At 37.6% G+C, this 12,656-nt stretch overlaps 1 protein-coding gene across 1 annotated transcript in view; it reads right to left on the bottom strand.

Annotated features, from left to right (window-relative positions):
- Positions 1 to 12,656, bottom strand: part of LOC150095284 (laminin subunit alpha-1-like) — a 1,249,242-nt gene that overhangs the window by 8,000 nt on the left and 1,228,586 nt on the right. The window contains exon 64 of the mRNA XM_090410638.1: positions 10,957 to 11,185. Within this exon, the coding sequence (XP_090266764.1) occupies positions 10,957 to 11,185 (229 nt within the window). The remainder of the gene's footprint in view (positions 1 to 10,956; positions 11,186 to 12,656) is intronic.

Genomic DNA, 12,656 nt, shown 5'->3' with positions numbered 1-12,656 from the left:
GATCTTGAGTAATCTTTGCACTGAAAGGGTGTGTGTGTGTGTGAGAGAGGTTGGGGGGAGTTGGTTACAGGATTTTAATATTTTTTGGGAGATTGCAACCATTGGCTAAGAAAGTGTTGAGAATATGTTTAAGTTATCAGAACTGATTAATTTTGCACTGTTATATAAGTTTTTATAATCCCATATTGTTGGGAGGGGGGAGGCATGACTTCTGGAGAATATATCTACCTGTGTGTAGGTTTTCTGTAAACAGAGAAAGCTAGGGATCCATCAGGCTGGCATGAAATCAGAGACTGTTGTTTTCTTTTTCCAAGGTAAACTGGATCCTAGGGTGTCGATTGTTTAAGTGTGTTACAAAATTGTATTGTGGAGTGTATCCAGGTCATGTGGCCAAATAGCGAACATTATTCACATAGCGTAGCCAAACAGTAGGTTTCAGTGGGACAGAGTTTAAGACTTTTTCATCAAAAGTCTCCATGAAGAAATTATCCATGAATGGAGAAAGTAGAGAATCCATGGCTGTTTCTTTGTAGAATTTTCCTTGGAAACAAAATAGTCTGAGTTCATGGTGAACTGAAACAGAGCTGAGATATTGAGAGGAAATATGGCTTGAATGCAGTCTAAGGTATCTTCGAGTGGGATATCAGTGAATAAAGAGGAGACATCAAAACTGACCATTATGTCAGTGTGTTGGAGTGTGAGGTTTTCTATACTGGCTTTAAAGTGGGCTGAGTTTTTTATGTGTGAAGGTGTGTTACCAGTATATTGTGTGAACACTTTGTCTAAATGTTTGGCTAATTTGTAACTGGATGAATCAGTGACATCTGCAATGGGACATAATGGCACATTTTGTTTATGGATTTTTGGTAGTCCAGATATCTGGGGGGGGGGGGGCTAGAGTTATATGGTTTTAGTTTTATCACTTCCACAGGCCAAGAAGTAACCTTTTTAGGAGCTTATGGAGTGTTTTCATTATACTGGTGCGATCATAGTCTATTGGAAGCTAGTTAGGTAGAATGATCTGGAGGCAAGCTTAATCTGTTTGGTTTAAAACCACAGTGGCATTTCTCTTATCCATTTTGGTAATTACTATTCTGTTGTTTTTAATTTCTTGTAGAGCTTCAAATTATTTTCTTGAGAGGTTGTGTTTTGGTGGTTTAGCATGAGTGAGTACACTGACTATGTTCAGTTTGATGTTGTTGGCAATATGGTTGGAAAAGCTGAGGATACCTTATTGATTGTACTTGGATCATTATTTCTTCTGTGGGAATTTTTTTAGGTGCTAGAGCATAGTTATAGCCATGTGCGAGTATGCTAATTACTTCAGGGTGAAGGATGATAATTTTATTACTGTGTTAGATGAGACTTGGAAGCTGAGTTTTTTTTAGTAGATTTTCATATTTCTTGATGCGCCAACATTGTATTTTTTTGAAATTCTTTGTCTGTTGAAGCACTTGATATGTCAAAAAGGATCGTCCAAAGGTCAATGTTCAACATTGTGGTAAGCTCCTCTTCTAACATTTCTACTTCTCCTCTTCTAAGTTTTATGCTGTTGGTCTTGGTGAAGCTGGATTTAGATCTGTTGATGACCCTTTTGCATTTATTGTACTTAATACCTCATTAGGAGGGGCTCAACCCACTCTAAAAGCATGGGAGAGAATGGGGGCAACCCCATATGAACATTATTATTGTAAACTGAGTGTGAAGATGGAGGTTCTTGATGCAATCCACCTGTAGTAAGCTGAATTTTTTTTTGTTCAACTGCTTTGGTACACTTTCTGTTGAACCAGGACTTGGAAAGTGGATGAGAATTTTGGGTAGAATGAGGAATGAAGACATTCATGACAATGATGATAATTTCTGTGACCTGCTTGGAATAGGAATTTGGGTAAGAAGAGTGGAAGCAATAGTTGCAAAGGATGAGTAAAAATTCAAAAGGTCATTTCACTTTCCATGTTGTGCCAAAGAGCACAAGGATAGGAGTGGTTGGAGGAAGGGGCTGCTAGAGAAGAGACACACCAGTGTATCTGGAAGAACTGGTGAAAAGATTGAAATTATTGTGAGAGTGAACAGGATTATCAAGAATTAGAGTAGGCAGATGTACAATTTGTGTTAGGTCATTGCTTATAGCAAAGGCTTCCACATCTTGTCCAGATTAGTTCATGGTTGTTGAAAGATTTTCAGTTGGTTAAATTAAATTAAATTTTAAAAAAATTAAATTAAAGATCCCAAGAAATTATATTCTTATTTAATCCTTTATCTAAGTGTAAGCAAAATAAGTTTGTGTATGAGGCTAATGATTTCACATCAATTGCCTTAGTATCTCATAATGCTTTGCATTATGGGATACTAAGGCAATTAATAGGATGCTTTTGGGCGTGCATAATGCTATGCATTATGCACGCCCAGACAGGTTTCGACCTTTATTGAGATCAGGTCTGGCTCCCACTGATGAGACCTCAATAAAGGTCAACACCCATCTGGGCAGTGGCCCTTTCCATAATGCACTGCATTATATACACCCAAAAGGATATGTGCACTGCATTATGGAATATTAAGGCAATTAATGTGAAGTCTTTAGCTTCTATATACTAAGCTACTTAGCTTAGTTGTGAAGATATTTCACACACAAACTTTGTTTGCTTACACTTGGATAAAAGATAAAAGGTTAAGCAAGAATATAATTTCTTGGCATCTTTAATTTAATTGGTTGGTGGTGTTGGAAAAATGGAGCCAGTTGGAATTGTGGATGCCACCTAAGAAGATGATCTTACTATTTGGATAGTTGGATTATAGATGGCTAATCTTCAAGGATAGGAAGATAAGTCATAGTGGTTTTCAGAATTTGGAGACCAGTAAATGCAAGAGAAGGAAACCTCAAACCAGAAGAGGTCAAAAGCAGGGGATTTTAAATTAGCCACTCTCTGACAAGCAATGTCAGATCTCACAATAGCGCAGGTGCCACCCTTGTGGTAAAAGAAATCGTGAAGTATATAGTTTAACAGCGCAGTTACCTTACTTTTGTTGAGTTTTGGTGGGTATTAAATGTAAGATAGGCTCAGTACAACGGAACAAGAATCTCCCTACTTCTACAAGTCAGTGTCCTCCGCATCATTCCCAGAAGCCTTTGTGTTGCCTTCACAATTTTGGCTGTGTTCTGTGTATCAGAATTTTTCTTATGGCTGTTGCTCTTTGACCTTTCAATTTGGAGCAGATCTTCTCATCATGATCATTCAGGAGGTCACACTCTGATATTTCTACTCAAGTAAAAAAGTTCAAAGCGTGTGTTTGTGTGTGTGATGGGAGGGGGGGGGAGATTACTGTGATTGTTATTCTCTCAAATGATGTTGCACAAAGGAGTTGCTTTGATTGTTTCAACAAGAATGTATCCTGAACAGAGTTTTTGCTGATTTTGGAGATGCTGCCAACCCTTCCAAACCCTTCTGGATAATGAAGGGTGACTTTTTCTCAAATGGATGTTCATATTATTATTATTACCCAAGATCCCATGAAGTCAAAGACTCATCTAGGAGGTCCTTTTATCAAACACACACAGCTCATCATACCGTGCTTTAAACACACTCAAATTCTCTGCAGACACCACATTCTCAGGCAGGGCATTCCAGTCATTCACAACTCTGCATGAAAAAAAACCTGCATCTCACTCTCTTACTCACACCCTCCTTATACAGCTTCCACTGATGACCTCTGGTTCTCTCCTGATCTCCCACTATTTTCTGTAGAACCTCTCCAGCATTGATCCTATAATAACTTGTAGGTCTCTATCATATCTCCCCTCCTCCTCTTGTCCACCATACTCTGTAAGTTGCATCTTCTCAATCTTTCCTCATACTCGACATTCCAAAGGTTAGAAACTACCTTAGTCAGTCACCTTTGGACCCTCTCCAACATCTCTTCATCCTTCTGAAAACCAGGTGACCAAATCTGGGCACACAGTAGTCCATGTGTGGCCTAATCAAAGCCTTATACAATGGAAGAACAAGAATCTCCCTACTTCTACAAGTCAGTGTCCTCTGCATCATTCCCAGAAGCCTTTGTATTGTCTTCACAATTTTGGCTATGTGTCCCCTAAATTTCAGATCCTTATCCACTATCACTCCCAGATCTCTTATTTCCTTCACCTCCCACAATATATCCTCCTCAAGCATAAATCTGCATGCCATTTTTGTTTTCCAAATTTTAAAACCTTACATATTGTAACACTGAACTGACATCCCCATGCCCAATCACTCAATTTATTCAAGTCTTCTTGTAAGGCCACAACATCTTCTCTACTCTTCATGGTTCGTCTCAACTTTGCATCGTCTGTAAACAACTGAATATCTCCATCCAAATCTTCACCAATATCATTAATATACAAGTTAAACAGCAATGGCCCTAAAACAGACCCATGAGGCACACCACTAGTAACTTTCCTTTTGCTGGATATCACTCCTCCCCATAACAACTTGTTGATACCTATTAGATAGCCAGTCTCCAATCCAATATCCAACTCATCATAATTGTAGGTGACACTGATGCCTTTTGTCTATTATTTCTGATGGTCGATGAGCATATGGTTTCTGTACTGCATTGAGCTCTTCTGATAAACTCAAGGATGAAAGACTCATTCTCAAATGAAGGAAAAATTCAGCACAGAGTTTGCAACCCACTATGATGTCACGTGTATGCCCAACATCTGGCAAGCAATGAATACACATGGCATTCCACTTTCACATGGAAGTGGAATGCCAGGGGTACCCTAACTGCATGGCATTGGATCCTAATTATGGTGGTATGGAAGATAGGATAGTAAAAAAAAGTCTCAGGAAAATTGAAGAATACAATAAGACAAGAATAGATAAAACTGATATACTAACAGGGCCAGTACCATCATGGGGAGTTCCCTTCTACTATATAAAGGTGCTCCACATGGAGAGGTAGAGTTAGTGGGGAGAATGAGATTTTTACACAGAGAGTAGTGGATGGGTGGAATGCATTGCTGAAGTGTGTTGAGAATGCTATGAGTGTGAATGAAAGATTCAGTATAATAAAAAAATAAATGAAATTATATTTCTCTATAGAATGAAATGATTTTATCGATTAAACTGCTTATTTACTACCATATTGAATGTATTTTTTTTTTGAGTAAGTCACTTAAATTTATTTGAGACATCAGTTTTGTAATGCATTATATTCCCAAAGTAATAATAAAGTGAAGTTCTAAATTACTCAGCATGATACTTCCAGAAGAGAATTTTTATGAGTTCACAGTGTTTGTTAACTCACAAAGAATACCTTTATGTACTAGATAACTTAATTGGAGTGATGCATTGGATGGAGAATTGTTGCACATGTTAGGAGGCTGAAAAATTATTCACCAAGGCACTGTTCATTAATCATAGAAATATTTATTATAATGTACACACAGATGAAGCAGAATGTTGCTAAAAAGTGAAGTAGTTGAGTAAAGTTTAGATGATGTTCTAATATCTCTCATTTGGATAGAAAACAAGCATGTAATTTCAAGTATGCCAATCAGGGAGCATTAAATCAACATTTCCTGGCTGATTTTTCAGTAAAATGCTAGAAATCAACAGTTATGTACACCAATAGTTATGTAATCATATGTAAGTCTGTAAAAGAAAACAGACTACTGTCCGATCACAAATGCAAGAACTCCTTGGCTGGCATTTTTGCCAAGAACAATCAGTCAGTTCATGTTGAAGGGGAGAAAGGAATAAGGTGTATACGAATTCATCACCAACATGCAAAATTAAGTACTTTTGCATAAAATTTTGCTTTTACATAAAAATGTTGCACAAGCAAAATAGTTATATTATTATTATTAAAACAATACCTCATGGAGTCAAAGACTCATCTAGGAGGTCCTTTTATCTTACACACACATCTCATCATACCGTGTCTTAAACACATTCAAACTACTTGCAGACACCACGCTCTCAGGCAAGGCATTCCAATCACTCACAACTCTGCACGAAAAAAACCTGCCTCTCACTCCCTTACTCACACCCTCCTTATACAGTTTCCAGGGATGACCTCTGGTTCTCCCCTGATCTCCCACTATTCTCTGTAGAACTTCTCCACCATTGATCCCTTACCAACTTGTAGGTCTCTATCATATCTCCCCTCTTCCTTCTCTCCACTAGACTCTGCAAATTACATCTTTTCAATCTTTGCTCATACTCGACATTCCAGAGGTCAGAAACTACCTTAGTCATTCGCCTTTGGACCCTTTCCAACATCTCTTCATCCTTCTGAAAACCCGGTGACCAAATCTGGGCACAATAGTCCATGTGTGGCCTAATCAAAGCCTTATACATTGGAACAAGTATCTCCCTACTTCTACATGTCAGTGTCCTCCGCATCATTCCCAGAAGTCTTTGTGTTGTCTTCACAATTTTGGCGATGTGTCCCCTAAATTTTAGATCCTTATCCACTATCACCCCCAGATCTCTTATTTCCTCTACTTCCAACAATATATTCTCACCAAGCATAAATTCTGCATCCCATCTTTGTTTTCCAAATTTTAAAACCTTACATTTTGCAACATTGAACTCAATCCCCATTTGCTTGCCCAATCACTCAATTTATTCAAGTCTTCTTGCAAGGCCACAACATCTTCACTACTCTTTATGGTTCGTCCCAACTTTGCATCATCTGCAAACAACTGAATATCTCCATCCAAATCTTCACCAATATCATTAATAATATATAAGTTAAATAGTAATGGCCCTAAAACAGACCCCTGAGGCACTCCACTAGTGACTTTCCTTTTCCTGGATATTGCACCCCCATACACAACTTGTTGATACCTATCAGATAGCCAGTCTCCAATCCAATGCACTAATCTAATATCCAACCCCATCTGCTCTAGTTTGACTGTCAACTTATCATGAGGTACTCTATCAAAAGCTTTTGCGAAATCCAAGTATATTACTGTGTATCCTTCTCCTCTGTCCAAGGAAGCAGTCACTTTATTGTAATAAGTAAGTAGATTACTAAAACATGACCTCCCTTTAGCAAATCCATGCTGTCCATCAAAGATTATACCATTGTTGTCAACCCAACTCTGGATCCTAGTTCTCACAAGCTTCTCCAACAACTTAACCACAACACCTGACACACAGATAGGCCTATAGTTTGATGCTTGAGTTCGATCACCTCCTTTATGAAGTGGCACAATCTTGCCCTCCTTCCACTCTTTAGGAACTTGACCAAGTGCAAGACTCGTATTAAAAAAATATGTCAAGGCAGGTGTCAACTCTCTAGCACACTCCTTCAGAATACGTGGTGATATATTATCAAGTCCCACAGCCTTATTTACATCTAGTTTACTCAACTCCCCAAACACCTCTTGCTCACTTACAGTCAGTCTCTCCTCCCCATCATCAACTGCTCTTAATCTCTCCATGAAGTCACATTCACAAGATTGAAAGATCTTTATGAATTGCTCATTAAGTATCTCCACAACACATTCTGCAACAGCTGTCTTTATACCATTTCCTCCAATCAATGTCATCCTTCCATAATCATTCTTTCTTTTGCTGGCTACATATCGAAAGAACTCCCTAGGATTCTTTTTGGCTTCATTAGCTAACTGCTGTTCATACCTCTCTTTAGCTACTCTCACCAACCAAGTCACCCTCCTTGCCTGGTCTTTGTAGACCTCATGAAATTGGTTACTTCCACTTCTCTTATGCTGTCTCCACAATGCCTTTTTTTTCTGTATTGCATGCTTAATCTCTTTATTCATCCATCTCACACCTACCTTATTTAACCTTCTCACCCGCGGTATACATTTAGACATTGCATCTACTAAATAGTTTTTGAAAATCCCCCAAGCTGCATTGATCTCTTTTCCAGCTAACTCCTCATTCCATGCTACATCTGCAAGCTGTCTCCTGAGCTCTTCATAATCACTCCCCTTGTAGTTCCACATATGCCCTTTTTTCACAGGGGTCCTTGCACTGCTGGCAACCACCCAGGTAATCACCTCATGGTCACTTTCACCAATTGGTGGATGATTTGACACCTCATTTATAATTACATCCTCCGATGAGATGACCAAATCCAAGACCCTTAATCCTCGTGTGCCCTCTGTTACATACTGTCTGAGGTAGTTATCCCTCAAAAACTCAAGAAACTCATTTTCTTTACTTCAGTCGCTATCTCTTCATTCCAGTCTATATTGCCATAATTAAAATCACCCATAATGATCACCCTTTTCTTATTTGCTTGGCTTATTTGAATATACATTTCACTATCACCACCATCCACATTACCAGGTCTATAACAACATCCCACCAAGTATTTGATTCTATTCACCTCTATCTCACACCATACTGCCTCAAAACCACTGGCCCTATTTCCCTCTTGCATCTCTACCTTGTATGGACATAACTCTTTCTCTATCATCAATAGCACTCCCCCTCCCTTTTTATCCCTTCTATCCTCACGAAACACATCATACCTTTCCATCTCTATTCCTGTCAGGATGTCGTCCTCATCTAACCATGTCTCACTTATTCCAACAATCTCTGGGTACACAGACACAATTAGTGCAACCATTTCATCCGCCTTGTTTCTTATGCTTCTAGCATTGGTATACAAACACAACAACTCATTTCTGGATCTACAGCTAGTTCCACTGATACCATTCACTCGATGTGCTCTCTCCATGCTGGACTGGGGCCATTTCTCTTTCTGCTTCTTCATTTTAGAACCCTTTGCAACAACATCTGTTTCCTCTTGATCCCTGGTCATCCCATTACTTTCCTGCCTACACATGCTCTCACCTCCTCTTGGAGCATCCACCTTTCTCACGCTGTGTATCCCTGTCCACCCTGGGCCTCCCTATTTCCCTGCTCCTCTTGCACACCCATTCTCTCATTTTCTATACTCATACCACTCACCTCTCCATTGATTTCCACTTCTTCAATCTCTCCTGTCTTACTCTCCTGCTCTTCCACATCACTCCCCTCTCGATCTGATTCATTTTCTCTATTCACTTCTCTACCTTCCAGCAGCAGTCTCTCCAAGCGACTCACACCATAATCACTCAAATGCAGTCCATCGCTCCCATACAGCTCACTTCGTCCCTCAAACTCATTCCACACATTAACAAACTGTACTCCCATCTCCTCACATATTTCAGCCAGAATACCATTCATAATCCTTGCTCTCCGCCTCATTTCACCACAATCATACCTAGGCAACACACTGACCACCCTTCCTGTCACACTATTCTCTTTTATCTTTCCAAGCAGTCTCTTGACATTCATTTTGACATGCTCTTTGTTCTCTCTCAAATCATTTGTACCAATTAATACAATTAACTCTTTTGCTCGCTCCCGCCTCATATCCAATGCCTCAATCACTCTACTTATTTTACCGCCTGGAAAACATACCTTGTGCATTTTATCCTCTAGCACACCTTTAATAATGGAGTCGCCATACAACGCCACTCGCTCATCTTTCGTTAACTCTTTCATGCCATCATGATTTATTTTAATAGTTTTGACCTGAATTCTCTTAATTTCATTCCGCATCCATTTCATTTCTTGCCTCATCCAATCTAATTCACTTTCCGAACCTCGCGACACATTCTCTCTATCATTAAATCTTTCTAACTTTCTAACTCTCGACCCCCTCTTCTCACATTCCCTCTCATTCATCCTTCTTTGTTTCCGTACTTTCGGTCCAACATACGTCCAACTTTCACTATCATTCTTCTCACTTTCACTCTCATTTATCTTTCTTTGTTTCCATACTTTCGGACTAACATGCGTCCAACCTTCGCTATCATTCTTCTCACTTTTACTGTCATTCATCTTTCTTTGTTTCAGTACTTTCGGTCCAACATGCGTCGAACTTTCGCCATCATTTATTCTTTCGATTTTTTTTACTTGCGATTTCTGCATTACGCAAGTTCTACTTTCATTCGTTCTCTCAATTTCGTTTCTTTCCACCTCACTTTCGTCCCTTTTAACATCCGTTACGGTTGTCAAATCGCTCTTTTTCTTTTTTCCTGATTTTTTAACATTTTTTCGCTTCTCTTGCTCACCATCCTTTTCTTTCAAACGTGCAATCGCGATACAATCGGTACTAGCACTTTCTGTCATCAATTTCATATTCGCATTCATTAGTTCTTCGTTCAGGTCACACTTCGCACACACCCTTCTTCCATCCGCACTAAACATCCACAAATCATTTATGTAATCGAAGGAATACATATAACAGACCTCACACTTAACGAAACGACTGAAATCTACATTCAAATCATGGAATGACAATGCCGCCGCCATTTTTTTTCTCTCTGCCGGTTACTAGGTCTAATAATAACGATTTCGTAATTTAGTTTAGACAAGGAAAAAAAAACCCACACTAATAATACCGGTAGCGTACAACGTTTACAGCCGCTCTTACTCAAACAATTACGCATATATACCTAATTATTCCTAGTAAAAACTTATCTGAATCAGGAGCTCTTCAAAACACGTCCGCAGTTTTTCTTGATGTTTTCATCACTAGCTACCACTTTAATAATAGTTACCACTTTAAAAACTAGAATTTTCATAAAAGAAAAGCTATTTTTCCAACATATAATAATTATAAAAAATTCTAATGTATATAAACACTCATCCCATGAAACACATTGATTATCCTATTATTGGAATGAATTCGCTTTCTGCCATGCACAGAAGTGTCAAGGGGTTTTGCATTTGTGGTTGGATATTATACCTACAAGAATTAAATACTTATGTGTGGTGTAGGATTGATAAATTTGACATTAGCAACTAAGCACATATCAAAGTAATTTGTATTTCACATTCCAAGATAAAAAAGCATGACTTTTTTTTTTCATTAAACATATTTTTAATGTAAAAAATTAATTATTTTTTAAATTTAAAATCAAAACTGATGTAAAATTACTTGGCAATCCTCCGATATAAAGAGAACTAGCAGTTTTAGGTTTTGCAGGAATGTTTTCACTGAGGCCATATGCCACATCAAACATATCAACTCTTAGAGTAACAGCCTTGTGGGCATATTGAGCAGTAATTGTATGCCACCGTCCATCACACATTTCATATTTTGATTGGAAACTCTTAATAGCACGAAATGGTCCAGAACCATCTCCTAGGTCCACAGAGAGCACCACCTACAAAGAATGTGAAAGTATACTATGATGATATGGAAATATAAAATGATCCTTAGCTTATTGAAATATTTCTTAATATTACTGGCATACTGCTAGGAAGGAAAATAATATTATTATGTTTCCAAGCACTTTCAGAATATCTACAGACTTACACAAGATGATGTACTCAACTCTCATACTAAGTTCGTACTGCTCCTTGAATTAGTTCACACAGTGCCTCTACTAGTAACTCATTCCACTCACTAAGAGAAAAACCTATCTTCTTATCAGAAATTAAAGATACCAAGAAATTATATACTTGGCTTAATCTGTTAACTGCATCTGAAAATACTTCAGGTGCAAACTTTGTTTGCTTACACTTGGATAAAGGATTAAGCCAAGTATATAATTTCTTGGTATCTTTAATTTATAGTATAACCAAGTGAAAAAACTTCCAACAACTTCTCTAATCCAGAGTGATTTAATAATAAGGTGTGACACCTTTTGGCAACTCGTATATGAAAATATGACTTCTGCATTACTTCAACCTTAAAACCACCTCTGGGCAGGGTGACCACCACTAGTACTTTTTATAAATTTTTAATGTTCTAGTTTTTAATGTTCACCAACAGATCTAGTACTTTCTTTCTTCTGAATAATAATAATAATTTAAAATAACAATATGAGAGTTAGACATATGAGTTTAATATTTTTCTCTTCTCCCACCTCCCTATTTTTTTCCACTTTTTTCTTCCCTTTTCACTGTTCGCTAACCTTCTCTTCCCCCCTGATCCCATACCCACGCAATCTGGATGGTATTAGCCAATGAAAATATATTCTTTGCTATTCAAATACTTCTTGGCATTATAAGATCATTACAATAATGAAAACAAGTGGAAAAATTAAATATTTTAATATGAATAACCACTTTTTATTGATGCACAGCCTAATTTGAACCCCATTGAAAAGAGAAATACAGCTGACAATGGTGAGTTTTTAGACATAGAAAATGTATATAAAGAATGACAACTTTGAAGACTTTAAAAGCATTGAAAAAAGGCTAAGAATTCATGGTTTTTTGGAATAGTTTTTGAAATGAAAAATGGTGTAGGAGAACAAATGTTTCCTAATTTAACAACATTAGTTAAAGCTGTACTGTGCCTCCCTCATTCATCAGCAGCAACTGAAAGAATATTTTCAGCACAAAAATAAATAAGAATAAAATTAGAAATCAACTACAAACTACCTTGATGAATGGACTCCTTTTGACAAAAGAAAAATTGAAACATTTATCAGCTACAGATTTTACTATTTCTGAAGAGTTAATTTAGGTTCTGTTAAAAATAATGAATAAATACTTCCAGTGTTTTTCTTGTGAGTGGAAACCCCTGTACATATGTAAATAGCATATTAAATAACTGAAAATTTAATGTTACATTATTTTCAACATTAAAATGAGACAAAAATTATATGTTAAATTAATACACGTTAA

Source organism: Typopeltis vanoorti, chromosome 20 (assembly GCF_054136105.1).
Source record: "Typopeltis vanoorti isolate ZY-2024b chromosome 20, IOZ_Tvanoo_1.0, whole genome shotgun sequence".
Taxonomy (NCBI): Eukaryota; Metazoa; Arthropoda; class Arachnida; order Uropygi; family Thelyphonidae; genus Typopeltis; species Typopeltis vanoorti.
Note: the sequence above shows the minus strand (reverse complement) of the source record. Positions and strands in the feature narration are given on the sequence as shown.